Below are 26,828 nucleotides of genomic sequence, written 5' to 3'. Positions count from 1 at the left end.
GGTAGGTATCAAAGGGCTAATAGTGCACAACTAAGGAGGGATGGGGGGGGGGGGTGGCTGTGTGCTCCAATCTCAGTCTACCCCCCCCCCCCTCTTTATAAGCCATGCCATCTATGTAATTAACTTTCTTTCTCTCTCTCTTTCTATCTCTCTTTTTTTCTCTCTCTTCTATCTATATTTATGTATCTCTTCCTTCTTACATCTGAGAGGCAATAGCCCTAGGAAAATTTTGAAATAATAGGTCAAATGCAAATGTACTAAAGTAGTATGTTCTTATACTTTTATTGTTTCCTCATTCAATCTCATGTATATCTGGTAATTTTGATTGAGGCAGTTCTGTTATCCTGATATCTACACAAAATTTACAAACACCTTTATTTTACAATTACTAGGGACCCATTGTCATTACATTCACTGCTGGGCTGTATGCAGGCAGGATATGTATGCATCCATATAGTCAATATAACATGTATGAGTGATACATTAAAATGGATCATTGCATAGAAAATAGGCATTTTCAATGCATTTCTTTGTGCTAGTGTGAGTGTACAGATATGAAAGAATAGCAAAGTAGCTATTCAATAAAATAAAATTCATAGGTCATATAATATAGGTGCCATGAGCCTAATTACATCAGGAGGGCTCAAGATATTCGTTCGACCCAACCCATTCAAATTTTTTTCAATTTGATGTTGCTGATTGACAAAACTGTATGAATAGGATTCAAAATCTAACACTGATTCTAGAAATGGTAACTACTGAACTCCCTTTGCCAAAGTGGGAAGATAAAAAAGTGACTTGGAACTATTTTTTTGACTGGCGGACTAATTAGGGCTATTTTACTGTTTGAGTCGATGAATTTGATCCATTCATAGTTATCTTCATAAATGGCAATTTATTTTTAAAATGAGCTGGCTACGCTACCCTTTCCTGGTCAGATATGGAAAGCCAGATATATATCCTATCCAATGGTAGTAAACATTCCACCCTCTAATTTCACATTTATTTTTTATGAATTTTTCAAAAGTGCCATTTTAACACACAAGTCTATGGGGAATGTTTTACGCGCGTGGCACCCACAGCACAGTGCAGCAGCAGTGTCAAGTCGAAGAAGTTAAAATTCGCAGGATATAAATAATTTGACATACCGTATATCGTGTTCAAAGATGTCGGATGAGGCAGTACAATCTACGAACGATGATGCTGCAATGTGTAAAAGGTATGAACGCAAGTAGAATCCAGGAATGTTACGAATGCTATCAATTTTATCATGAATAATCGAGATCGTCAAGACATTTTATTTTTAATTTCCAGCCCCATGCATCAATTATTGTGTTGGAAAATAGACCATTAATTTTGCGTTATGTCTGACTTGTGGAAACGTGATCGTGAGCAGCCAAGCCCAAGGGCCAAGGTTCTATTTGTTATGTTCCGGTCCAAATCTAATGTTAGATATAGGGCTAAGTTTAATATTAATGTAGCTGAAGAATGCATTTAGAATTAGATAAGAGAATGAGACAGTACTCGGTATAGTGAGTGATTGTATACTATAACCGACCGGCCTTGTATTACCGAACGCGTGCATCATATGCGTCAGAAAATAATCAAATAGGCCTAGGCTCAAACCTTCGCAACTTCCTCCTAAAGGGAACTTAAATAGAAAAATGATGAAAAATTATCAAAAACACAATTTCGAAGTCTTTATATCCTCAAAACAACAAATATGATCAAAATAGCTCATCAGTGACTTTGTTGTTTTCCCAACTTTTCCCAGGCATAGAAAACACACGTTCGGTAATAGTATACGATACCTTTTCAAGTGACCAAAATATTTCACTTGCGAAGAGGGGTCCGATTGGAAGCTGATATCATAAAAATCAAAAACAATTTCGGCAAAATTTCTGCATGTTTATATTTTGTAGGTATTTGTGTATTTATGGTGAAAGTTTGGTGAATTTTATTGGAATAATGTGTTTGATATGATCAAATTCATGAAAAGTGTTCGGTAATACGATCCACTACCATAGAGGCGCACGACCAATATTTGGAGACTCCCATTTCTTTGACAGATTATCTCCAATGTCAGAGACTTTTGTAAAGAATTTGGGTATCCAATTTCAGAGACGGTCTCCAGTTTGGGAGACCAATTTCCTGTTTATATTTGCTTCAAAAGGATTACCTTGGCGCCAAATAAAAATGTGATTAGCAGATTCCTCATGAAAAATTACCCCTTTTCACCGTCTACTTTTGATAAGGATTTTTGTTGTCATCCACACACAAAACAAACGGGCTTCTGACCTCAGTGAGACAAAATTTTTGGTGGAAAATTATGCTTTTGTTGGTGTTGTTTCTTTTGTTCTTTTGCAAAGAAAGTCTCTAATAAGTAATAAAGGATATTATCTCCCACATTGGAGAGAGTCTCCTATATCATGTATATTGGCTGTGTGCCTCTACTGTGAGATGAAGAAGAGGAGGAATCAAGACTCGAGATTGCGAGAATTAAAATTAAGGCAGCCAGGCAGATCTTTGCCTGGCCTGGAAGCATCTGGGGAGTAAAAGTCATCAACTCTATTTACTCCCCATTGACGCCTGGGATGCCAAGGGATATTCACGCACGCGTGCCCACAAATTCCTGCCACAAAACCTGAAACTTTCGCCCCCGGAGATTTCTTCTTTCCTTCAGATCTAGCCCCAAAACATGTACATAGGGTTCAACTTCATTTGCAACATTTCTGCAATATGTCGATTTCGTTTTTAAAGAAGAATTCATTAAAAAAATGAGAAAAATGTTATGAAAAGATGGGAAGAGCTTACGGCCATGTTTACGTCGTCAGCTTGATTTCTTTGTCTTCCATTTGGTGACAGCACACAAATCGTGAAATGTTGGAAATGAAGTTGAACCCCATGTACATGTTTTAGGGCTAGATCTTTTAGAAGGAAAGTAGAAATCTCGGGGGCAAAGTTTCAGGTTTTGTGGCCGTACGTACGTGAATATACCTTGGCGTCCCAGGCGTCAATGGGGAGTAAGCCTTCGTAGAGTAGATGACTTTTACTCCCCAGACGCCTCCAGGCTAGCCAGGCCCAGGCGAGCCAAAGCGAAGGCGAAGGAAACCCAAATAAAAGTTAAGCCTATTAAAGTTAAGCTCCCTGGGTTAGTTATAGACTAGTAGTGTCTTGAGACTAGACTTTATTGATTTAAAAAAAATCTAATTTACAGTCTAAGGATTTAAAAACTACCTAAATATTTGAATATCTAAAGAATCAAGAGATTAAAAGGTGTGGAAATAGTACGTAACCAATGTTTACTTGTCTTGGTCTCGAGAATCACCCCCAAAATGGCAGCTAAAATATGAAGTATTTACCAAGGAACGGAGAGGATGTCAACAATATATGTTTGTGATATCGATATTGCTTGGATATCATACCATAATGCTCAATATGCGAGTAAAATGGCTACGATCACAGGTAGCAGACGAAATTCGATATATGGAGACATTAGAATTAAAAAGTAAAGAAGGATAATGACATTATTCAAGATGGCAACTTTCAAGAGAAGCTGTCAGCTTAGGTGAAAATGTCTTAGATGAAAATTTTTTCAATCATCCAGAGGATTTTTTTTCAATAACTCCGGTCCAATTATTTATATTTCCCTTACAATGGAAACCATGAAACTGTAAATTTCGCTTAAAAGCAGTGGAAATCGCGACCTATAAAACATCAGTTCAGTATACCCCTGTCTATACGTCAGGCTCACAAATCTTCAGTTTATGTATTGGTGGGTGGAGCCAACATACATGTAGTTCAGCACAACAACCAAAATACAGAGACTGAAGCTTTTGGTCTAGCCTAAGTTAACCCTAAATCTCCCGGGGTATTTTGATTCTTGTCATTCCCGGGGGGGGGGGGGGCCATTATGGCCCCCTTAAGATCTCGGCCGCCGATCGCGCGAGCGACGCAAAAATTTGCACGCTGGTAGTGTGCGATGTAATCTACAAGGCTGTATGGTAAAATTTTCCAAAATAATGAGATTTTATTTTATATGAATTATTTATGCTAATTTATGCATAAATCATACTTTTTGCTCTAATTCACTAAATAAAGCTCCTAGAATGCTAATTTTTGGTAAAAATTTTCTTTGTAGCATTCTTAACAATCGTAATTCAAAAAAACTTTGGTTTGGAAATAAATTTCTTATGTATTTTATTGTTTTATGAATTTCTTATGTATTTCTTTGTTTTTTTACTTTTTGTTTTTTATTGTTCTTTCAATGGAAATTGTTCCAGACATAATTCTGATCATAAACAAGGCAAAATTAATTAAGTTTAATCAGTAAAAGTAGAAATAATGATACATTTATGAATTTTGGCTAAATACGCAATTTGCATTGGATTTGTACATGAAATCACGTTTATGAGCAATTTTGGGTCTGACATGCACTTGCATAATGTTGTGTAATGTCGTAACCGTGTACCTGGGCATCACAACTTTGGTCTCAAAATTTGCGCGAGACTTGAATGTAAAAAGTCAAGGAGCTGCGAGGTGAAAAAAATTCGCGCAGCAGATATATCGCGAAAATTGGTGAGGGGGGGGGTCATTATGGCCCCCCCCCCGGGAGAATTAGGGTTAAGGTCTAAGTCTTCCTCCAGTCTGGCACAGTCCGCCTGGCATATTATCGTACATGTACCTGTCAGAGAGAGGAAAAGAATAAGGGGGGGGGGAACTTCAGGAGGTAAGGGATCGTAGGAGAAGAGAAGAAGAAGAGTGATAATTTCCATGATTTCACTTGATTGATTTGGAGTTTGATATGTCTGAATTTATTATACCATGTGAAATATTTTGTCTAAACTTAGATCTGAATTGTGTAAGTTAAAAGTCAAGTCCACCTCAGAAAAATGTTGATTTCAATCAATAGAGAAAAATCAGACAAGCACATTGCTGAAAATTTCATCAAAATCGGATGTAAAAAAAAAAGTTATGACATTTCAAACTTTCACTTATTTTAACAAAATAGTTACATGAACGAGACAATTGAGAGAGTCAATGACGTCACTCACTATTTCTTTTGTTTTTTATTGTTTGAATTATACAATATTTCAATTTTTACAAATTTGATGATTAGGACCTCATTGCCCGAAGAACAAAATGTTAAAATAATGGAATTCCACGTGTTCAGGGAGGAATGAAAGTTCATTTCACATGACAATGACAAGAAAATATAAATATTTCATATTTCATATAATAAAATACAAAAGAAATAGTGAGTGAGTGATGTCATCAACTCTCTCAGAATTTGGATGTAACTGGCTCGTTCATATAACTATTTTGTTGAAAATAAGCGAAACTTTAAAATGCCATAACTTTCTTATTTCAATTCGATTTTGATGAAATTTTCAGTGTTATGCTTGTTGAATTTTTCTCTTTTTATTCAAATCAAGTTTTTGTTGGGGTGGACTTGTCCTTTAAGGGGATGCTCAGGGCTGAATATATTTAACTGTCTACATCTCAATAGATTAAGTAAATTTTACAGAGCAAAATGCTGAAAATTTGATCAAAATCAGATAACAAATAAAGATATATTGAATTTCAAAGATTTGCATTATTTCAGTGAAACAGCTCTAGATCTAGCCTTCATGAATATTTATTAGGTAGGTTGATGATGTACATGTATCTCCGCTTGTTCTGTTGTATCATATATGAATTAAGATTATTCAAGATTTTTCCACCAAGAACTAAAACAATTGGATTGACAACTGATGAAGTGCATTCATTATTTCTTGCTGCAACCTATTTCATCATAATGGAGACATATTTTATTTTGAAAAAATGTAATAATTATAATTTCATGTAATACAATGTCATAAAGAAGTTAAGTTGGGATGTGCAGGGGCCGTGGAACGGTTTTCAAATTGGGTGGGCTGAGCCAAAATTGTGTGGGGGGGGGCTGACCATGCAAAAAATCACAATCATATGGTCATTTTTATGTTCTTGCACATGGTTTTGGAAAAAAATGGGGGGGGGGGCTGTGGAATTGTAGTTTAACAGCCTACATTAGTATTGATTTAAGATCTGATTTACAGTCTGTAAAAACTACTAAATTGAGTACTTTAATACACTGATTCCTCCTTTACAGAGTGAAAAAAAGCACAAATACATAAATATCTGAAACATCAATTCTCATTTTAGACCCATGTTCATTTTAGACTTTAGTCATCAATTGAATGTACATTGGTTTCACTTCAATTTCAACTTTCTATTAATTAAATGTCCACATTTAATAATACTTCGTCAAGTTCTATACAACATTGGTTTAGGATTGAATCAATTATTTTTTTTCATATGTGATTCTCACCATGTTTGATTAGCAATGAAAACCATTTTTTAATTGAATTGAACATTATTTTCAGGTTTGCTGTGCAGCAAGGATACTGGAAAGATCCATACATCCAGCTTCTTGTGAAAAGTGGTCAGAGAAGAGCACCAGAGATAAATAGAGGTATGTAAATTTGTCTTTCATTGTATGCATTGAAAATCACGTTTAAGATTTGCAACATTTGGGAAACCTTGATTTTTAAACTGAAATTTATTCATGTATAGAAATATGTTTTTCTTCCTACATGTATATATTGTACATTGAAATATATACGTGTAGTTTCAGATGTGGAATCAGATATGGCATCTTTATAACTTCATATCGATGTTCCTCTCAACCTTCTCAGACTGTCTGTCAAACCTTTAGTAAAATACATCTTCTATTAGCTTTTCATATATTATCTCACATTACCACTATTACCTTGAGTATACTGTATTATTTTTAATTTCTATCGTAATTGTTATTGTCAATTCTTGATTCTTTTGTTATATTGTTTATTTGTTAATTTCAATTTTTTTAATTATAAAACATCTATCAGTTCAGCTTTTAAGCTGCAATCAAATATTTTTAATAAATCTTGAATCTTGAATATGAAGCAAGTAATCACCTTAATTTCAACTGTGACCTCCATGGGGAGCTGGATGTATCATGCTAAAACTTGTAATTCAACTCGCTCCGTCGGGTAAAAGTTACCTATCTATCACTCTCACCAGAAGTGACTGATACTTTCAGAATTGAGCATGAATATTTGGAATGGGAATGCTCTTGCATTAATTGGTAGAGCTGTGAATTAGGCTAAGCTTGCTTAATTTTCAGAAGACCTACTTGTAGTCCACCCGATAACTGAGAGCCTCATTTCAAATAATATTAGGGGTGGGGTGTTGGGGGATATTGTGGGACTCTTCACTTCAGTTTTAACCAGATGATCATGCACACTCTTTTCTTTGGTCAGTGATTTATCTATAAATCGATTGATGGATCTGTTTTTATTTGTGGTTTGATAGGTTACTATGCAAGGACTCAAGGCATGCAAACCCTCCTTGTTCAGTTCCTTCAGCTTACTAAGAAGTCTTGTCAGGTCATCAACCTGGGTGCTGGCTTTGATTCACTCTTCTGGAGGCTCAAGGCAAGTCAATTCTAAGTTTGTTTGTTTTATTTTTATTTTTGTGTTATACATTATCAAAAATATTTTCATCGTTTGCAATATACAAAATCAGTGTGGTAATAATTAAGTGTGGTTATAATCTTAAAAAAAAATGCAAATTCAAAAGCATTACTGCAATTCCATAAATTATTGAACACTTCCCAGAACTATATTTTTTGCTCTTTCTCAAATTCAGACAACCATATCTTTTATATTAAAAGAAATTGTAATTTTATGCAACGTGATCTTCTGCATGCACATTCTACCGATATTACCTGAAATGCCCTCATATAAAATTCAAACCCTACAAACAAAAAAAACAGACTCTTTGTCAGAGGCTTCACACATTTTCTTTACACTTTTGCAGAAAGCAAAACTCTTGTTTATACAGTTGGATTATCTGAAGGCATTATGTCACACCTATAAAAAAGAAAATTTGAATCAATAAGTTGTGGCATATCTAATCTCAGAGAATGCAGAAAAGCCCCTGCCAAATTAAATTGCTAAAAGCCGTTGTGTGAAGAATGTATGGTATTTACAATGTAAAAAAGGGGTAGCTATTTTATGTTTTGTTCTAAATTGATAATATAATTTGCTTGTAAAACCCTTGTTTTCAGACTTTTTACAATATAATTATAGTCATATTGATGAAAAGCTGTGTGTCGTAAAAAGAAAGGCTAGTACAATCAGGACAAGTTTGATGAATAAAGGTTCAGACAGTGGATAAAATTTTAATTATAGCATGAAACTTTAAACAATGGTTATGATTTTCTTTTTCAATTGTGTTTTGTTCAACATGCTTCCTTCCAAAGTACCTGTAAAGTCACAAAACAGATCCACCAAGATCTTTCAAGATACCTTTCATTTAAATTTTCTATGTATTTTCCACAAAATGACATGGTATTGTTTGCATTTTTTCCCTGTATAGGATGAAGACTTGCTTCCTGATCTCTATGTAGAGGTGGACTTTAGACCAGTGACAAGTAGGAAATGTCAGAATGTGAGAACACGCCAAAAACTGATACAAAGTGTTCAGGAAACCTGTGAAGGCAAGAGCGTTGTAATCGGTGAGGATGATTACTAACATGGTTTTCTCACCTTCTACTTTTGCTTGTACATGTAACTTTCAAGCTGTTTATTGGCATACAAGTATGATGGTTCGTATTACCCTCGACTGTTCCTCATGGAGATCTCCAATTTGCCGTAAAGATTACCTTATTTTAAAAATAATGTTTGTAATTGTTAGTTGCCAATTGCCCCAATTTTTCTAATCTTGCATCTTGTTAAACTTAAATGACAGGAGACGACCTTAAAGGGGAGTGAACTGTGCGTGTCTCTCATTGACTGTGTTATAAAAACATAAAAATATACATTTTCAGACATCTACTTAGACTACAGCGAATACATTGACCTGTAATTGTATTTGTATAAAGAAACTAAAATGTTTTGAGAGGAAAGGTAATTGTTATGCTGCTTGGCAACATAATTATGTTATTATTATGCATGTTATCATTCAAATGGGTCTATAATACTAGACTACACTAGCATTATGGGTAAGGATACTGGCCAGGTATGAGAAGTTTAGGACTCAAGATGGTGCTATTGGTTCATATATGCTTTAAGCCGTGTGTCTTCTGGTTGCCAACAAACAAGCATTCATGCTGTCTAGACAACAGTCCGGTAATATTGTCTTAGTTCAAGTCAATGCAGTTAACTTCACAAAATTACAATATCAGACTTGAATGTCCCCACAATGAAAAAAAAGAGAGATTTGTTGTGTACATAGATAACTACAAACAAGTAGCAACCATTTATGTGTGAATTGTACCTATTTCATCAATGTGACTGCTTTCAAAATCATATTTTCGTTTTCCTTTTCCATATTTCTTGTGATTGCATTATAGAGGATGCACAACTCCATTCACCCAAGTATCATATTTTATGGGGAGATTTAAGAAATGTTGAAGAGCTAGAGAAAAAACTCTGCAAAGAAGGTGGTATTGATTTCAGGTAAGTCAGATATGATTCAAAACTCTTGTTCAGACCAATGGAAAATGAAATCATGACTTGATTTTGTTTTAATTCTCATGTAGGAAACTGAGGTATCAAACCACAGTTATAAACTGACATGGGTTATAGTTTCAGCTTGATTTTTCTTTTTTTGAGAGAGAGAATTGATTGGGATTTGATTTGAAACTGTATTATCCATTATGAGAAATTTGCCTTTCACTGGTGCATTACAAAAAATATTAAGAACTGAAGAAAATGAAGTTAACTTGAGAGCAGCCATTATTCAACATGTCAGCAGAAATAATATTTATCAGTTTTAAATGGGAGGGGGGGGGGGTAAATTAGTTAATAATATTCATTCTATGTTCCAATGGGTGAATGGTGGAATAAACCCAGATGTCATTAGCATAATTTGTCTAATTGCAGTAAAATCAATTTCTTTAATTTCCTATCCTGGATACATCTGTTCAATTCTCCGAATATTTGAAATCTGCCCAAGGTCATAAATTTGAAGTAGTTGATTTATATACTGTATTAATCACAATACATTTCTGTACTACTGAGCTAACTGAATTTTCACTTGCAATACACCTTTCCAAGTTATTATCCTGATGTAGAAAACATGTTAATCATGATGGAATGATGTCAAGAATGAAATGTGCATTCTCTTTAATACTGGAAATACAGGCGAAAAAATGCATTGTTCGATTCTTAGGCCCAAACCATATTGAGGCATCTTAACAAACCAGGGGCCCATTTCATAAAGACTTACTTGTAAGTTTGCCATTATTGTAACTTCCATGGAATAATTGATTGTGATTGGCTGCAGAGCCTTGTTACCATGGCTGCATAACTCTGTTACCATGGTACATGTAGTTGCCATAATGGCCAAGTTACAATAGTTGGAACCCTTTATGAAATGGCTACCGGTAATGTGATTGCTCTATTGTTTTACAGCAAGCCCACATTCTTTATGGCCGAGTGCGTCCTGGTATATCTCCACCATGAGAAATCTGACTCGCTCCTCAGATGGATCCATAGCAAGTTTCCTCAGTCTTATTTTGCTAACTATGAGCAGGTGAACATGGCGGATAAGTTTGGTATAGTGATGGCTGAAAACCTCAAGACAAGGGGGTGCACACTAGAAGGGATTGCACCTTGTAAAGATCTTGATACACAGGTAACTCTATACCCAGTTGTTGATTTTAACTATGGGGATTATAAGTAGGCTACATGTATGGGGTGCTGAATGTGACAAGAATATAAATAAGACGTACACTCTTTAAAGGAATTGCAATTTGTAAATATCTCAATGCATGGTTAACTCCATGTTCCATCATTGCTGGTTTTAACTATGGAGTGCTGAATGTGACATGAATGTTGATAGGGAGTGCACACTGGAAATAATTGCACCTTGTAAAGATCTTGATACACGGGTAACTACATACCCTGTCATTGCTTTTTTAGCCATGGGGTTTTAACGGGGGGTGCTGCATGTGACAGGGATATACTTTCGAAAGAAGAATCACACCATCTAAATATCTAAATACACAGTTAACTCCATGCCATTTTATTGCTTTTAACTTGTTTAAATTGTTTTAATTATGGGGTGCTGAATCATGTGACAAATGCTAATAGGGGTTCATCCTTAACCCTAAAAAGACTGGGTGGGGCTGATTCAGCCCCCCCCGACATTTTTCGTAATAAATCCGCCGCGCGAAATTTTTTGAACGCGTCGCTCGCTGACTTTTTACTTTCAAGTCTCGCGCAACTTTTGAGACCAAAATTGTGACCCCCGGGTACGCGGTTCCAAAATTACGTAACATTTTGTAAGTGCATGCAGACCCAAAATTACTCAAAAACGTGAATTTGTGTACAAATCCAATGCAAATAGTGTTCTTAGCCAAAATTCATAAATGTATCAGTAGTTTCCCTTTTACTGCTTAAAATCAATTAATTTTATCTTTTTTATGGTCAAAATAAAGTCCCCGACAATTTCCATTGAAGAAACAATAAAAAACAAAAATTCGAAAAACAAGGAAATACATAAGAAATTTAGAAAACAATAGAATACATAAGAAAATAGATGTGATTTTGAAATTTTTTAAAATCAACTTGATCAGATGCTTATCTAGAGTATGTGAAACAAAAATTAGCATTTCAGAGGCATTATTTTATTAATTAGAGCAAACTTATGATTTTATGCATAAATTAGCATAATTAATGAGACATGAGATTTTTTGCAGAATTTGATGTTACATTTTTGTAGATAATACCATGGGTAACGCGTGTGCCAATTTTCTTCGCGATCGCGCGATCGACGGCCGAGATCATAGGGGGGGGGCTGAATCAGCCCCCCCCGTCTTCTTAGGCGTCGAAATAGCCCAGTCTATTTAGGGTTAAAGGAATCAGAACCTATAAAGACGTCGGTACACATTAAAAAAAAATAAGGAGAGGGTAAATATAATAATGGCATATTTACCAATGGTAGCCAATCCAGTTCTGAAAACTGTACCCCCAGCGGGCCCTGCTATTATTCTTACCCCGTCTTAAGCACGGCTAACTTGATCGGGCGCTCGGGCATTCAAGGAATTTATTCCTACCGGGTACCCATTAACCTCACCTGGGTTGAGTGCGGCACAATGTGGATAAATTTCTGGCTGGGATTGGAACCCACGACCCTCTGATTCAAAGTCCGGAGACTAATCCACTGGGCCACAATGCTTTAAATGTAAAAAAGGTATAAGGGGCGCTGTCAGAATCCCCCTCTACAACAAACTTAGAGAAAAAATAAACATGACCTTAACCCGCTCCTACTCCTAGGTTTAATCTTGGGCCATTTGGTATGGCAGCCTTTACAGAGTCACCACCCAACTAACATACTTATGCATACATTTCCTATATTTACCGATCTTGTTTCTATGAATCTTAAGCACTGTTTTACCTATAGTGCATTACTTGGTCTTTCTCAGAAAAGTCGCTTCACCACGGCCGGGTGGCAAGGTTCTGATGCAGTTGACATGCAGACTGTTTACGCTAGTCTACCCCGCAACGATGTCTATCGCATAGAAAGATTAGAATTCCTTGATGAGACAGAACTCCTTGATCAACTACTCAGTCACTATTGCATATGCTGGGCATGGAACGATCACAGCAATATCGGTGAGTCACAGTAGTGCCCCGGGAGTGGGAAATGTGTATACAACTATGCTGGTCATGGAACGATCATAGCAATATCAGTGAGTCGAAGTAGCTCCCTGGGAGCTGGGCTTTGTATACATCATAGGGCAAGGAAAGATGCAAAGTTGCAGAGTTTACAATATTCAAATGTACAAATTGCTAATCCATGCATTTTTGTCACGTAATTTTTTTTCTTGCATTTAAAATAACATTCCTAATCATCACTTTCATCACCAACAGGACTGTCATCTATAAAGTTTGGAGACTGAGATGGTTTAGATGATTCTGCTCAATATTAAAGCTGCCTACACACAGGTGCAAAGGAAGATGAATATCTGAGGAGATGAAGTTTGTTGCCATGGTAACCTATCATACCATCGGGAGGAGAAGCAGTGTTATCAGATTATCTTTGGAGATGTGCAGATTACTTTGAAAGTGTTTACTGTCTGAAGTGTTTGCATGATATGAAGCATTGGGTTTGGCTAACAGATGGTTTGCTTTCTTTTGTTATTTCAAAAAGAACCAATAAGAATGCATACAGTATGTATTTGAGAATCATCGATTGAAACCTCTCACAATGAGTTGCAATTACCCGAAGCTACATATACATTTTTGAAGTGCAGGTCAACCTCAAAACTGCTCTATAATGCTAGTTCAGATACATATCCAATGCAAATTTTGTATCTATCCAAACTTTCATAAATGTATAATTATTTTTACTTGTACTGATTAATGACAAAATATTTGACTAAAATCTACTAGTTTTAAAGCATGGTTTTAAAGATTTACGGCCAATTTTTGATTCGTTAGTGGGAAAGTCCAACACAAAACTGATTTGAATAAAAAAGGCATAATGCAGAAAAAGTCTTCAATATCGGATATAAAATAAGAAAAGTTACAGTATTTGAAAAAATCACCTATTTTTCACAAAACAGTTATATAAAAAAAATCCATATTTTATTGTTCGAAATAGACATGAAATTAGATATGCATATTGAACACAGTGATATGCCAATGAAAGAGTCTACTCATTCTCTTTTATTTTATATTGTGAAATATGCAATATTTCAATCTTTGAAAAAAAAAGGAAAATAATGAGACTCTTCATCAAATCACTGTTGTAAGTTAATAACAATGGCAATTTCACATGCTAAGGGAAAATCAAATGATTTCACTTTATAATATGGTAAAAGTAGTGAATGGATGATGTCATTGGTTTCCTCAATGCCTACAGACCATTTACTGCTTTTATGAAATGAAGCGAAACTGTAAGATGTCATTTTAACTTGCTTATATCTGATTTCGATAAAATTTTCGGTGTTGCGCTTCTTTGATTTTCTCTTTCTATTGCCATCAGCTATTTGTCGGAGTGCACTTCTCCTTTCATTAAAAATGAATAATTCTGGAATAAGTAATGTAAAACTTTGTAGATTGTGTTCTGGATAACGTGTGCTCATGTTTGCCATTCAATCTCAAAATAGCCTGGGCTATGTAAATTTATCTATTAAAAGGGAACCCAACCTTGGTTATAAATGTTGTGTTGGAAAGGAGAAAAATATAAAAAAACAGAATGGTGAAAATTTGAAAGAAATCAACAAGCAATAAGAAAGTTATGGCTGCTTTAAAATTGCGATCCCTTGCTATATAAATTGGCAACTGGGTAGCAAATTATGACAAGGGGCAAGGACAACTTTCCCATAGGCCATGTACTTATCAGGGATTTATGGTTTTCTCCTAAGTACCTATTCCCATGGGGCAGTAATCTAAATATAACCCAGGTAGTATATTGTTTTATGTCCTCATGAAAGAAAAGTAGTGTAGTGTAACTTGAAAAAAAAGAAGAAATTTTAGCCATTTTATGTATTGGGATACATTGAAGAGCAGCCTTTGCCTTACATCACTATGACGTAATATATGTGGCCAATTTGAAGTCTCCATGGGGACAGTGATTACCAATTTTTACACCTTTTAAAAATTCATGACTTTCTTATTGTTTGTCCGATATTGTTCAAACTTTCACCTATCGGCTTGTCTGGGTTTTTTTTTCCTCAAAAAACAAGTTTTTATTTAGGTTGGATTCCCCTTTAAGACCACCCAACGGGAAGAGATAGCAGCCACTGGAGACAGGTGGCCTGTATAGACAGGTCCTATTAATATATTCCATTCAAATGGGAGACATTTTCGGTGGCCAAGAAAGACAGGATTTTCACTATACCTCCATGTAGACAGGTGGCTGCTAAGGACAGGGGCCTGTATTCTGAAGTCAGGTTAACTTAGACCATGGTCTAACTGTGCTAAAATTATGGGTAGGCCAAAAGTATCAAAATTCTTATTTAGTTGTATGTTTATTATGTTTACTGTGCTCTTTCCAGATTCATCAAATTCGAAGACAATCATCTATTTATACTTCCTAGACAATTATGAATAATTTAAGAGCCAAATGAGCTGAAATATATCTATACCGTTAGGGATTTATGTAACAATTTGCTATCCATACTTAAACGACAACTAAGTTTAAGTTAAACCCGACTTCAGAACACAGGCCAGGGTTTTTACTATAGATAGGCGACTACTATGACAGGTTTGATTATACACAACTAATGTTTCATAAATAATCCATGCGTGACTAATCATAATTACGTGGAATATAAAGGCTACATGTATATTGTTCTCTTTCACATGATAAACATTCTGTTACCAAGTTGGGAATATCAATTCATTTCCAGCATTCCCAATGAATATTTTGTGAAGACATTGAATGCAGTTGTGTGCCTTACAATAATTGCAATTCATTTGCAAGTGACTTTTAACGGTTTTTCAAGAGTGTAATAAATGTCTTGGGGGAATATGATGAAATATTGTTCCAGGGTGCATCATCTGTGTGTTCCTGTACTATTTGCTCCCCTTTTTTAAATATAAAATTAAGTAGTATATGTATTTACTTAATAGTGCAAAAGAGGAAATACAACAAAATGGATAGTAGGCTCAATGCAACTTTTCATTTTTAGTTTTCATGATTTTAAAGACTGTTCTTAAAGTTCAATTTGACTAATCACATGGAGTTAGTGTTGTCTCACCAAGTCAGTGGTAAAAAGAATTAATGGGCAAAGACTGGAATTCAGTCAAGTGATAGATCAGAGAAAATTACATTTAGACCAAATAGTGAAATGAGCCCTTCTCATATTATCCTTACATGTCTGTATTGACATCATCCGCCATGTTAGAGGCTGAAGCTAGTGCCTTGCATGCAAATGCATCGGTGGTCTGCAGCTGGCATATCTCCGACAACTGTTTACACATATCCCTATATCCTCTGAGGGAGGGCGCTATATCATGACATCACATGCACAAGTTCTGTTGCTACGCATTCACTCTACATGTACATCGCAACAGTCTATTCATACTCTGAACGTCTTCGCCTCCTGAAATTGCCATCACTCAGTCATCGACGTAAAAGAGGTGACATGATTGATGTGTACAAATATCTGCATGGTTACTATGATTCAAGTTCTGAACTTTTCTATCTGAGACAAGGTGGTAAAACGCGAGGTCATTCCTTAAAGCTAGAGAAAAGATATTCGCGTCTTGATGTGCGTAAGTTTTTCTTTGCTAACCGAGTGATAGATGTGTGGAACAGTCTCCCAGAAGATGTAGTTACTGCTTGTTCAGTGATTGCTTTTAAGAATAGACTGGATAAGCATTGGGAGAAGATTGCCGATGACTTTGAGTAATTTTCGTTTCTTGTGTGTTTCCATGGGATTTTTCACTGTCTACGATACCCCTGCCACCCCTCCATGCCAACATAAGTAGCGCATCTAATTTTGTCTGAAGGAGAGCAACAATAGACATTTCTACTTTGATCGATGAACAGGCTTCGTCCTACAACATCGTTGGAGTAAACTAAACTAACTGAACTAAGTCTGGTGCATCTTTTGGTACCATGTTATGATAAAACGCAGGGCATGCAAGGTTACAGCTCATTTGTAATCGCGCATTTACTGATTTTCAGTAACCTTTACAAATAAGCACCGCTAATTTTCATTCCCAGGCTGTATTTATCACATTTTCCCCATGAAGAAACACCTTTCTTATCCCACCATCAATTTGTGATTTCAAAGGGATTTACCAACACATCAATTTGCTTTGATTATCAACAGGGATGTAGTCAAGGATGGAAGTGCCGCTAGCGAAAGCATTCTCTTATAGACTTTGTACATGTGACTCCATCCAAGGCCTAAGCCAAGGCTTATAGCGACATTGTATTTCTAACAACTTGATAACATCTTGCCACTATTTCTCTTGAAGCTTTCTTAAGAATGTGGGAAAAATACAATATCCACTTACTGTCTGGATCGTGAACTGGAACCTGCTGGCTGCGTGCCACTGCCCATTATTCAAGGCAAGTCACTAAAACTGATAGCTTCACCAGCCAATGAGCTGCTTTAAGTTCCTGCACCACCCTGTGCTTGCCTGCTGCAGTCAGCTTAGCAAAATTACTGCATTGCCTTCTGCAGTTAACACACACAATAGCTACTGAAACTCAACGAGGGGTTGCCTGCTATGGCAGGTATGTTTAGCCTAATAATAAACAAATTAGGGAGTGAAGTAGAGTTACCCAACCATGTAGACTCTCATAATGGCTAATAGAAAGGAGGGTTTTAAGAAGTCATTTGGCAAATACTATATCAATACAAGTACTAGGGTGGTCATTTTATTGGATCCTGTTTGAACCCATTTAAATCATTACCAGAACTGGCATTCTATAAAAGCTCATTTGTTTTCACTCTGAGCTGTGGATATGAAAATATTGCCAGAAGGATGGGAGGGACAAGCATGGCCGTAAGCTTTTTTTTTTTTGGTTGGGGTGCCTTTGCATTTTGTAAACTGAAAAAGGATTTCATGAATACTTTTGTTGAAAATGAAGGTTGTTGTAATTCTGGGGGAAGTGCCCCCCCCCCCACGACGCGTATGGCCACGAGGACAAGGGCATGCAAGAAAACTGCAGAGCTTTTGCAAATACAAGCCCCTTTTAGTGAAATTGGTCTATAGAAATATCCTTACAACTTCCATTCTGTGAAAGTTTATATGAAATGTGGATGTAGTAATTTTGATCTCTGTATGGACGTTTAACAGGTGTTCAATAAATTTGAAATTGAAATATAATTAGCTTTGTTATCTCATTGATTACCTGTACTGTGTCATGATTATTTGTAAATAATTCAAAATTAGATATGTTTTGAACTCATTGTCTTGTCTAGGGTCATACTCTCTCTCATTAAAATATCTTAAAAGAAGCATGACAAAGATAATAAGTGATGATGGTGGTGGTGATGACAATGGTTATTGTGGTGACAGTGTTGATGTTTGTGGCAATGATGGTGGTGATGATGATTATGACAATGACGATGGTACTTATAAAAATGGTGATAATGTTGGTACTAGTGATGATGCTGGCGATGTTGATGATGGTGATAATGACAATGATTGTGATAGTGATGATGGTTTAGATGGTGATGATGGTGATATTTATCATATTCATCTTCATAACCATGATCATCACCATAATCACCAATTGCCCATTTGACTAAATGAAAAGTATCACACATATTCTTTTCACAAATCTAATTTGAACTTTTATTTCACAGTCACAAGGAAAGATACGAAAGAAAAAAAATAATGCCATGAAATCACCAAATATTCTTCATTAATTTACAAGTCATTCATTACACTTTCTAATATTCTAGCATCAGAAATTATTTTCAAACCATGATTCTACATCCGGTCAATCACCAAAAAAAAATCAAAATATTTTCAAATTTACATAACAAGCTATTGCAGAATTTGATAGAATGTAAACTTGAATGTACATGTACATAACTTTTGAAAGTACTGTATTAGACTCGAATTGACAAGGCTGAACAAACAAGGTTTACCCGACCCAAGAAAACACATTTCATTTTGACATATGGATAGAAATAATTAAACAGAAATCTTACTTCAATTGAATTGCTGTCCTCTGAAATTGGGATGGATCCCATTGCCGAATTTTGCATATTGATCGGCTGTTTAATTCATTGCATGACCATAAATCATAGAAATGCACTCATTGCATAAACAAAACATTTCACTGTCTCGTAGAACAATCCTCCCTAGCTTGGTTACAAAAATATAAAATGGGAATCCAACAGAAATGAAATTTTATTTATAAAAGAAACAAGGAAAATCACAGAAGCACATAGATTTGAAAAATAATAGCTTAATCAATTAATAAGTTACAATTATCTAACAGTTGTAGTAAATTGTACCAATCACTATACTGTATGCATGGACTTGGGATTTCAAATTGACCACTATTCTCGAGAGGTAAAGGACAACTCCTCTACATAAAAGTACTACGGGTATTTCAAAACTGTTACAAAGATATTTGATGCTACCATATGTCAATGGGCAATCTATTTCATATTCAAATGTTTCTTCAGGGAAAGGGTGCCAAGAGGAGTAAATCGTGAATTCTTCACAATAATGCAAAGGCCAGGCAAATAAGCCAACAGTCCCAACTGCTTTTCACAATCTACTCACCAAATTACCAATACAACATTTTTCATAGTCTTAAAATAAATGATCTCAATTTTCAATAGCCGTACTTTATTGACTTTGTTCTTTGTCTGATTTTCCCTCCAAAGTTAAACATTCATTTCAATTATTTATTTTTATGCCTTCATTTAAACCAAAACTCATCCTTATATTCTCATTTTATTTCTATGCTCTCATATAAATCATTTTATTACCACTTGAAGTTACACTGAACTCTGCCCATGAGCTACTATTATCCTTCTGGTTGTCTGAAGCAAAGGTTATTTTTCTAATTCATTTTGGCAGTAACTGAACATAAAGGTTGAAATAAGGTTTGGGCATATTCTCATTACGTGAATGCATTGTTATAACATTGAAATAAAAAGCATTATCAAAATCTACAAGATACAAATGAAAAGTACCCCTTGCAGCAATCACCTATTTCATATATTTTACACTTACTACATGTACATCACAGGAAAAAAATTGATTCTCTGACTTTTGTGTTTACATAGCTACTAAAGTTCATTACACGATACGCAAGTGAATATAACTGCAGATATGCAAATGCAGGAGCGTTAAAGCAATATATACATAAAATTCACCCTGAAATATACACATAACAAATGCATTTCTTCTCCCCATTGCACAACTATACACTGTAAACAGGAGAAAGTGGCCCATAAGGTACAACCTGGAGGCCGTTTCCATAAACCTGTCGGTAAGTATATTTTCATTGGTGAATATTTAGCGTGTATTAAAGGTTAACCAGTCATTCTTAAATTTGCTCGTAAAGGACAAGTCCACCCCAAAAGAAAGTTGATTTGAATAAAAAGAGAAAAATACAACAAGCATACATGTAACACTGAAAATTTCATCAAAATCGGATGTAAAATAAGTTATGACATTTTAAAGTTTCGCTTAATTTCACAAAATAGTTAAATGCACATCCTGGTCGGTATGCAAATGAGGAAACTGATGACATCATCCACTCACTACTTCTTTTGTATATAATTATATGAAATATGAACTATCATAATTTTCTCCTCATTGTCAAGTGAAAAATATGATTAATTCCTCCCTGAACATGTGGAATGAGCATTGTTAAATACTATATGGTTCAGTCAAGTTGGTCCTTATTGTCAAATCTGTAAAAATTGAAATATTGTATGATTCAAACAATAGGAAACAAAAATAGTGAGTGATGGACATCAACTGACTCATTTGCATGTCACCGAGTTATCCATATCACTGTTTTGTGAAAAATAAGCAAAACTTTAAAACGCCATAACTTTTTTGTCTTACATCCGATTTTGATGAAATTTTCAGCGTTATGCTTGTATGAATTTTCTCTGCAATATTCAAATCAACATTCTTCTGGGGTGGACTTGGCCTTTAACGAATAGCTTTATGAAACACCCACCTGAAATGAATTATAATAGAATATCACCGCAATGCAGGCGAAACCAACTCCAGGCCGACCAAACATACATGTTAATTCCAGACATGTAATCAATTTTGAGTAAATATCACTTTTGCAACTTAGTGACAGAGCGCTATGCAACTATGACATCAAAAATACATATTAGAGATAAGAGAACCTATTATAGAACTTCAAATTCCTCTATTCAAATTAAGATATTGGGAAGGTACATGTAATAAGAGCATTTGCCATCTGAAAAAGCCCACACCAACTAGACAAAATTTTCACAAGAAAATTCAACTTATTTTCTTGATTTCCTGTGGGGAAAAAGACTTGACTTGGTAAGGTGCTTAATGTAGCAACAGCATGGTCCACCATCACAGAGGCATTTTATAAACAATAAGAGTGATAAGCTTATCAAAGATGAATTTCCAAGTATTTATTGAATTTATATCACACTATGAAAGTTCCCTTTTTTCAATAAAACATGAATGTAGAGGGTGCATAAAATACATGGCAGGGTTGAGTTGCCTCTTGTAATCTATAAATCTGGGCCTCATAACATAAAGCTTAGTGATTGATCACAGAGCCTACGTCTACAATTGATTTCACCGAGTATCATGTATGATCAATCACAAATAAACATAAACGTCCTTTGGCAAGGCATTTATCTACATTTGCCACTCTTGACCCAGGTGCAGTAAATGGGTACCCGGTAGGAAGGAATTCCTTGAATACTCGTTGCACCCGATCAGGGTAGCCGTGCTAAAGCAGGGGTAATAGTATAGAGCGCTTAGAAACATTTGTAATAAGTGCTATATAAATGTTGCATATTATTATTATTATTATTAGTATTATAAACAAAAATCAGCCCTACAATCAATTCCTAAGCTTGGTGTTAAGGGGCCCAATGTTCCGTTCAGCCCAACCACACTAATACTCAAAATGATAATACAATTATTTCAAATGGGTCTATCAAGTTTTTTCTATTATGATTGATTTCAACTTCAACATGTTTTTACAATAGCATGATATTGAATTGACAGTGCACTTACGGGGTCTTACTGAATTCTCTGACGTACCAACACATGATATGAGAATGACGATGAAAATTGCAACAGTTGATATTCACACACTTTATCTACATATACAATACATGACAGTAATTCCAATTTTACCAGAACATCTCCCTTTCTTAAAAGCAATTTTTTGGGAATCCCCAAAAAACTTTTGCTTATTTCTACAATACGCAAGAACACCGCAGTGATGTTTCACGAATATTTTCTTTCAAGTCTTGCTCATCTTATAAATCAAACACATGATGTCAGAATTTATTACAATACAGTTTTGAACATTTTAGAAACAAATGAACCATATCATTAATCAAGGTGAACAGTTATTTTCTTTTGGTATTTCAATTTCACTTTTCTTTGATTAAACAGGCTTAAAACATGCGAACATTTAATAAAAATATGCTAACTTCGATTTCAAATGTACACATATACATAATTACAACAGTACAATAGTTTAAACATCAAGTATCTAGATTTCCAAGCAATGCAAGATTGAATTACTCTACATAAACCCTCAATTCAATCATGTAAGTGTGCTATTAAAAGAAAAAGTCATTTAACCCAAATGCAAAGAATTTTCATTCCAGTTTATATTACAGGTGTATGCTACCTGAAAAAGCCAAAATGAAATGCTTGTTTTTAATTTCTGAATACATGCATATTATTTTTTTCAAAAGAAATAAAACTGCATTAATTGCTCCCTCTTTAGACAATGGGGAAATTTCAGTTTTTATATAATGTATTAAATCTATGTTTGAACATTTTCACAAATTGGTTGAATTAAATTTATGTAGTACCCTCTAATATCACAGGAAAAAAAAATTCTAATGATCAAGTAATTTCAAAACGAACTGATGAGTTCATCTTTTGTTTCCAACACATTGGAAAATTGACCTCAAAGTTGTTGCCTAGTGTTCCCCGAGTCAGAGATCATGTGACTACATCACATGACCATGGTGTTCATATTAATTCGTATGAATCATCCGATTTGATGTGCAGGAAATTCCAGATTCTAACCCACTATACAAGGGGCCTTCCTGACATGACTGCTCTATTTTTTAGTTCATATGAAATACTGTGATGCTCTCAAATTAACATTGTTTGAGAAATTCATGAAAGGAATGATGAATATGGGGGAGGGGATGGAAAAAAATTCCATCAATCAAGTCGTGAACAATCGCAAACTTCATTGCAAAATCATTACAAATTTGCACAAAAACTAGTTTTGCAAAGGTAAATGTTATGAATTGTCACACAAATAGTAGAAGAACCCAAAATGGATTTCAATTTTGATTTACCCAAGAAAAGGAAATTCCTGTCCCTTATAAGAAAATGCACACTAGAATACCAGATCATCATCATCGTCATCACTGTCGTTGTCTTTCTTGCTACCGAGTCCATTTTTCAGAGTAGAATGACTACTGCCTACGCTCTAGGTGTACATTAAGATAAAAGGATATGCATACAAATCAAACTCGTCAGTAACTAATTTAGAAAATTGTTAATAATTGAACATCAAAAACTAAATTTTTCAAATAGAGAATAGCTATTGACACACATGAAATGATTATGGCATTAGAAATGCAAGGGCTCCAATTGGTGAACATACTATGTGCTCTTTGCACAAAGACTTGCACGTAACTGCAGGTAAAAAAAAATATGTGCAATATCATTCTTTTGAGCTGCATTGAAATGAAAGTCTTTTTTGCCGTGCCCCAACCATAGATTAAGTAATGACAGGTGACAGAGTACAGATTGAATGCTACAATTGAAGAAACACTCATGAATGGCAAAACATATATCATCTTAAAAGGTGAGAAATAATAATAATAATGATAGTAATAAAATATTGAAAAGAAAAGAACTTGCAATCAATGCCCTTAACACAGCATGTTTGACAAAATTGATGAGTGTTGATGAGTGTATCAAAATTCCTCACAATCGGAATAGCAATTAGAAACATCAACACACTGTACATTACAACATTGCTGAAAACAATCAACATGATGTCGTCAAATGGATAGAATGAAAAGAAACATTACGACCTGAGATGAAAGAGAGTGACAAATCAGAAGACATCAACTCAGTGATGTTCAGAAGAAGCCAAATCGCTTGGATTTAGCTTTGACAGTGGTGTTTGTGGTGGTGGAGGAAGGTTTATTTGGTTTGACAGTGACAACGATGTCATCATCGTCATCGCTTGAACCTTCTTCAGGAATGGAGGATGCAAGGTGCTGAGGTTGTCTTTGGGTTGTTGTGGAGGTCTTAGATGAGGAGTTGTTAGTCTTTGTAATGAGGGAGGGAAGAAAAGTGATTAGGAGATGTTAATTTTTCTTGTTAGTTTTCCTTTAAAGTAATGAAGTGTGGCTTTATAATCTTTTATTTTAATTTCAGCCTTTTTATTGCGATATTTCTGTGAAAATAAATATGCGGAATAGTTACCTATACAATTCAAAAGGTATTAAATTTACAACTGTTATGGAAGTATAAAATGTTTGTATGTGGAAGTAAATGTACTATATGAGTTAAACAGACCTGGATCGCTTAATATAAAGGTTTGCGATTAATCGTAAGCTTGATGTTCACCAATTATTGCACATTGTAGTCAAGGTAATCAATCCTAAAAAAATTTCTATGATCATTGCTAAAGTTTCTGTTATGGGCCCCTGTAAATGTTTTAATCCTACAATCATTGATGGGTTACTGAATGACAGATGGAGTGATTAAGAGTGTATTAGGTTACAAACTAAACGATGAGGTACAAGACAAAAAGATTCACTTATTACAAAAAGTGACATGTCATGATGTGTTTGAAAATATATTTTTATAAAGCAGGAAAACACAATTAGTCATCACTGCAATCACAAAAAATTTGGAGAAGTAAAGTAAAACAAAAAGTTCAAGTCCTTATTGGAAGAAAAAAAAACAACCCACAAAAATCTGACAAATCATATACCAAAGAAAAGCCGATTATGAGATACATCAATGTAAATTTAAATGCACTTCCACTGCTTTCCAGTTCAAAACATTCAGATTCCCCAGCCAAAGAAACGGTGCCTTTTTAATGGTTTTTAGTGGCATAAATTCTACAACAATATGTGAATGGGATTTTGATTTCCATTTGTTTGTATGTAAAAAAGCTGGATTATCATATTGCTTCCACATTACATAATACAAACATTAACAAAAAATATTTCACAGAAAATATCATTAAAAGTATAAGGCCTGTATTCTACAGCCTAGTTTAACTTAGGCCATTGCCTAACTCTGTTAAAATCATTGGAAGCCAAAAAATATATTAAAAATTACATTTCAATCAGGGGAGCATTTCATGAAAGGACTTGTCGGACGTTTTATCTGACAAGTCCTCTTTTATCCGACAGTTACTATAGTAACAGTGCTTCTCAACCAATCAGAACCCAGGAAAGTTGTCAGATCTGACAACTTGTCAGACAAAAATATTGATGAACCCCCCCCCCCCCCCAGATGCTTCCTATATTTACTTGGCTGCTTTACTCATGTTTTCTTGAAAAAGAGAACTGTTTCATTAATTATTCCCAGTCAACTGTGAATGATTTGAGTGTCAAATGAGCTGACCAATTGAGCTTTTGGCTATCCATAGTTAAACCACAACTGTAAACCAGAGTTTAAACTAACCAGAGTTCAGAATGAGGCCAATAAATGGAAATTTCAGCACTGAACCCCTTTTTAATTCTTTTTTCTTTAGTCTTGTCTGGCATAACTGTACATACCATGTTCAATCTGAATGCAGGTATACCAATGAGCAGTGACCAATAAGCAACAAATAAAGAATATGGTCAAGAGCAACAGTTTTATCAATTTGAGGAGGAAATAATATTTTTCTTTGCAAATTGATTGTTTTAGAAAAAAAAGAGATTTGTAATTTCGAAAATTATATAGGGCAATTATTGAAATTTTCTACATACACACATATGTAATAACAATTCTGTTCATAGAAAATTGTCGGATTCAGGGAAGTGAGAAGCATAACACAGATCATTTTCAATGCTCATGAATTTGAGTGCTTCTAAGCAAATTACTAAGGTGGGAAGCATTGAAAATGCAGGAAACTTCTTTAATTGTATTTCCTTTCTCATATTTACACTGATAGTGATTTATTATTTATTTTGGCTTCAAATATGGTCTTTAAGTGCTCCAATCATTAGTTTAAGAAAGTAATTTCAATTGTGTATTGCGGAATGCTTTGGGTGATAGATAAGGAGCTCCGGGGCTAGTTTCATAAAGGACTTGGTCTTGCAACTGTTGTAACTATGCCATATTGGCAACTACCATGCCCGATGGTAACAGGGCTCAGCAGCCAATCAGAATCAAGGTTTCCATGGTAGTTGCCATAGTGGCAAAGTTACAACAGTTGCAAGTCCTTTGTGAAACGGGCCCCTGAAGATTCAGACTATCTGGGTTGGGGTTTTAAAATCATAGACACTTTGTCTACCAAAATCTAGAATAATTCAGTAACTTACCTGTCTTCCTTTGTTCCCTATTTACAAATAAATGAGAGTAAAAAAGAAAAAAATAGGCAGAAGAAACAAATTAAACATGGAAAATAAAACAGTTTTATTGAAATACTTGCATAGGGATCACAGTGAATGAATAAATGACAATATTTGTTTGACTGAGGAGTTCAGGAAACAGATCTTTCATGATTGACTGATTGGGACTCTCATGTCATTCTATGGAATTTTATGGGACTTCCGCAAATCACTAGAGAGAGGGTAATGGTCGACAAAGTTATGTTTCATATTTTCTTCAAATTTATCATTTAATTTGTCAAACAATATACTAGTATGTGTTGAACAATAAACAGAGTTGTCAGAGATGTGCCAGCTGCAGATCACCAAGGCAAGGCAATGGCTTCAACCTACAATGTATGTTAAGATGGTGGCAAGAGGATGTCAATGCATAAGACTAGTCTGCAGGCACAGACCCTGATTGAAACTTTGATCGACGAGTCTATCTCCACTCAGAGACTAGCACATATAAAAATTGCTGAGAGGGCCTTCAGTACACAAGGCA

General features: G+C 35.0%; 2 protein-coding genes across 3 annotated transcripts in view; one reads left to right on the top strand and one right to left on the bottom strand.

The window, feature by feature from the left end:
- The first annotated feature begins 1,095 nt into the window (after positions 1-1,095).
- LOC121422996 (leucine carboxyl methyltransferase 1-like) lies at positions 1,096-14,126 on the top strand. Its single transcript, XM_041618265.1, has 8 exons — positions 1,096-1,219; positions 6,405-6,493; positions 7,375-7,496; positions 8,443-8,581; positions 9,419-9,524; positions 10,482-10,704; positions 12,497-12,686; positions 12,945-14,126. The coding sequence occupies exons 1-8, from the start codon at positions 1,167-1,169 to the stop codon at positions 12,971-12,973; spliced, it is 951 nt and encodes a 316-aa protein (XP_041474199.1). The 5' UTR covers positions 1,096-1,166; the 3' UTR covers positions 12,974-14,126.
- Positions 14,127-22,117: 7,991 nt separating this feature from the next.
- The window catches only part of LOC121422324 (IQ domain-containing protein E-like), a 31,816-nt gene continuing 27,105 nt past the window's right edge, over positions 22,118-26,828 (bottom strand). Inside the window, exons 19-20 of one of the 2 annotated variants that reach the window (XM_041617289.1) lie at positions 26,276-26,292; positions 22,118-23,205 (exon numbers count right to left, since the gene is read on the bottom strand). In XM_041617289.1, coding sequence (XP_041473223.1) covers positions 23,113-23,205; positions 26,276-26,292 — 110 coding nt within the window. In that variant the 3' untranslated portion in view covers positions 22,118-23,112. The other variant, XM_041617288.1, reaches the window with a different exon arrangement.

This window comes from Lytechinus variegatus, chromosome 10, assembly GCF_018143015.1.
Source record: "Lytechinus variegatus isolate NC3 chromosome 10, Lvar_3.0, whole genome shotgun sequence".
NCBI classification, from domain to species: Eukaryota; Metazoa; Echinodermata; class Echinoidea; order Temnopleuroida; family Toxopneustidae; genus Lytechinus; species Lytechinus variegatus.
Note: the sequence above shows the minus strand (reverse complement) of the source record. Positions and strands in the feature narration are given on the sequence as shown.

Coding starts and splice junctions, on each gene's coding strand:
- LOC121422996 (XM_041618265.1), top strand. CDS start 1,167: ATGTCGGATGAGGCAGTACAATCTACGAACGATGATGCTGCAATGTGT. Junction 6,494..7,374: donor AGCACCAGAGATAAATAGAG/GTATGTAAATTT, acceptor GTGGTTTGATAG/GTTACTATGCAAGGACTCAA. Junction 12,687..12,944: donor GAACGATCACAGCAATATCG/GTGAGTCACAGT, acceptor CATCACCAACAG/GACTGTCATCTATAAAGTTT.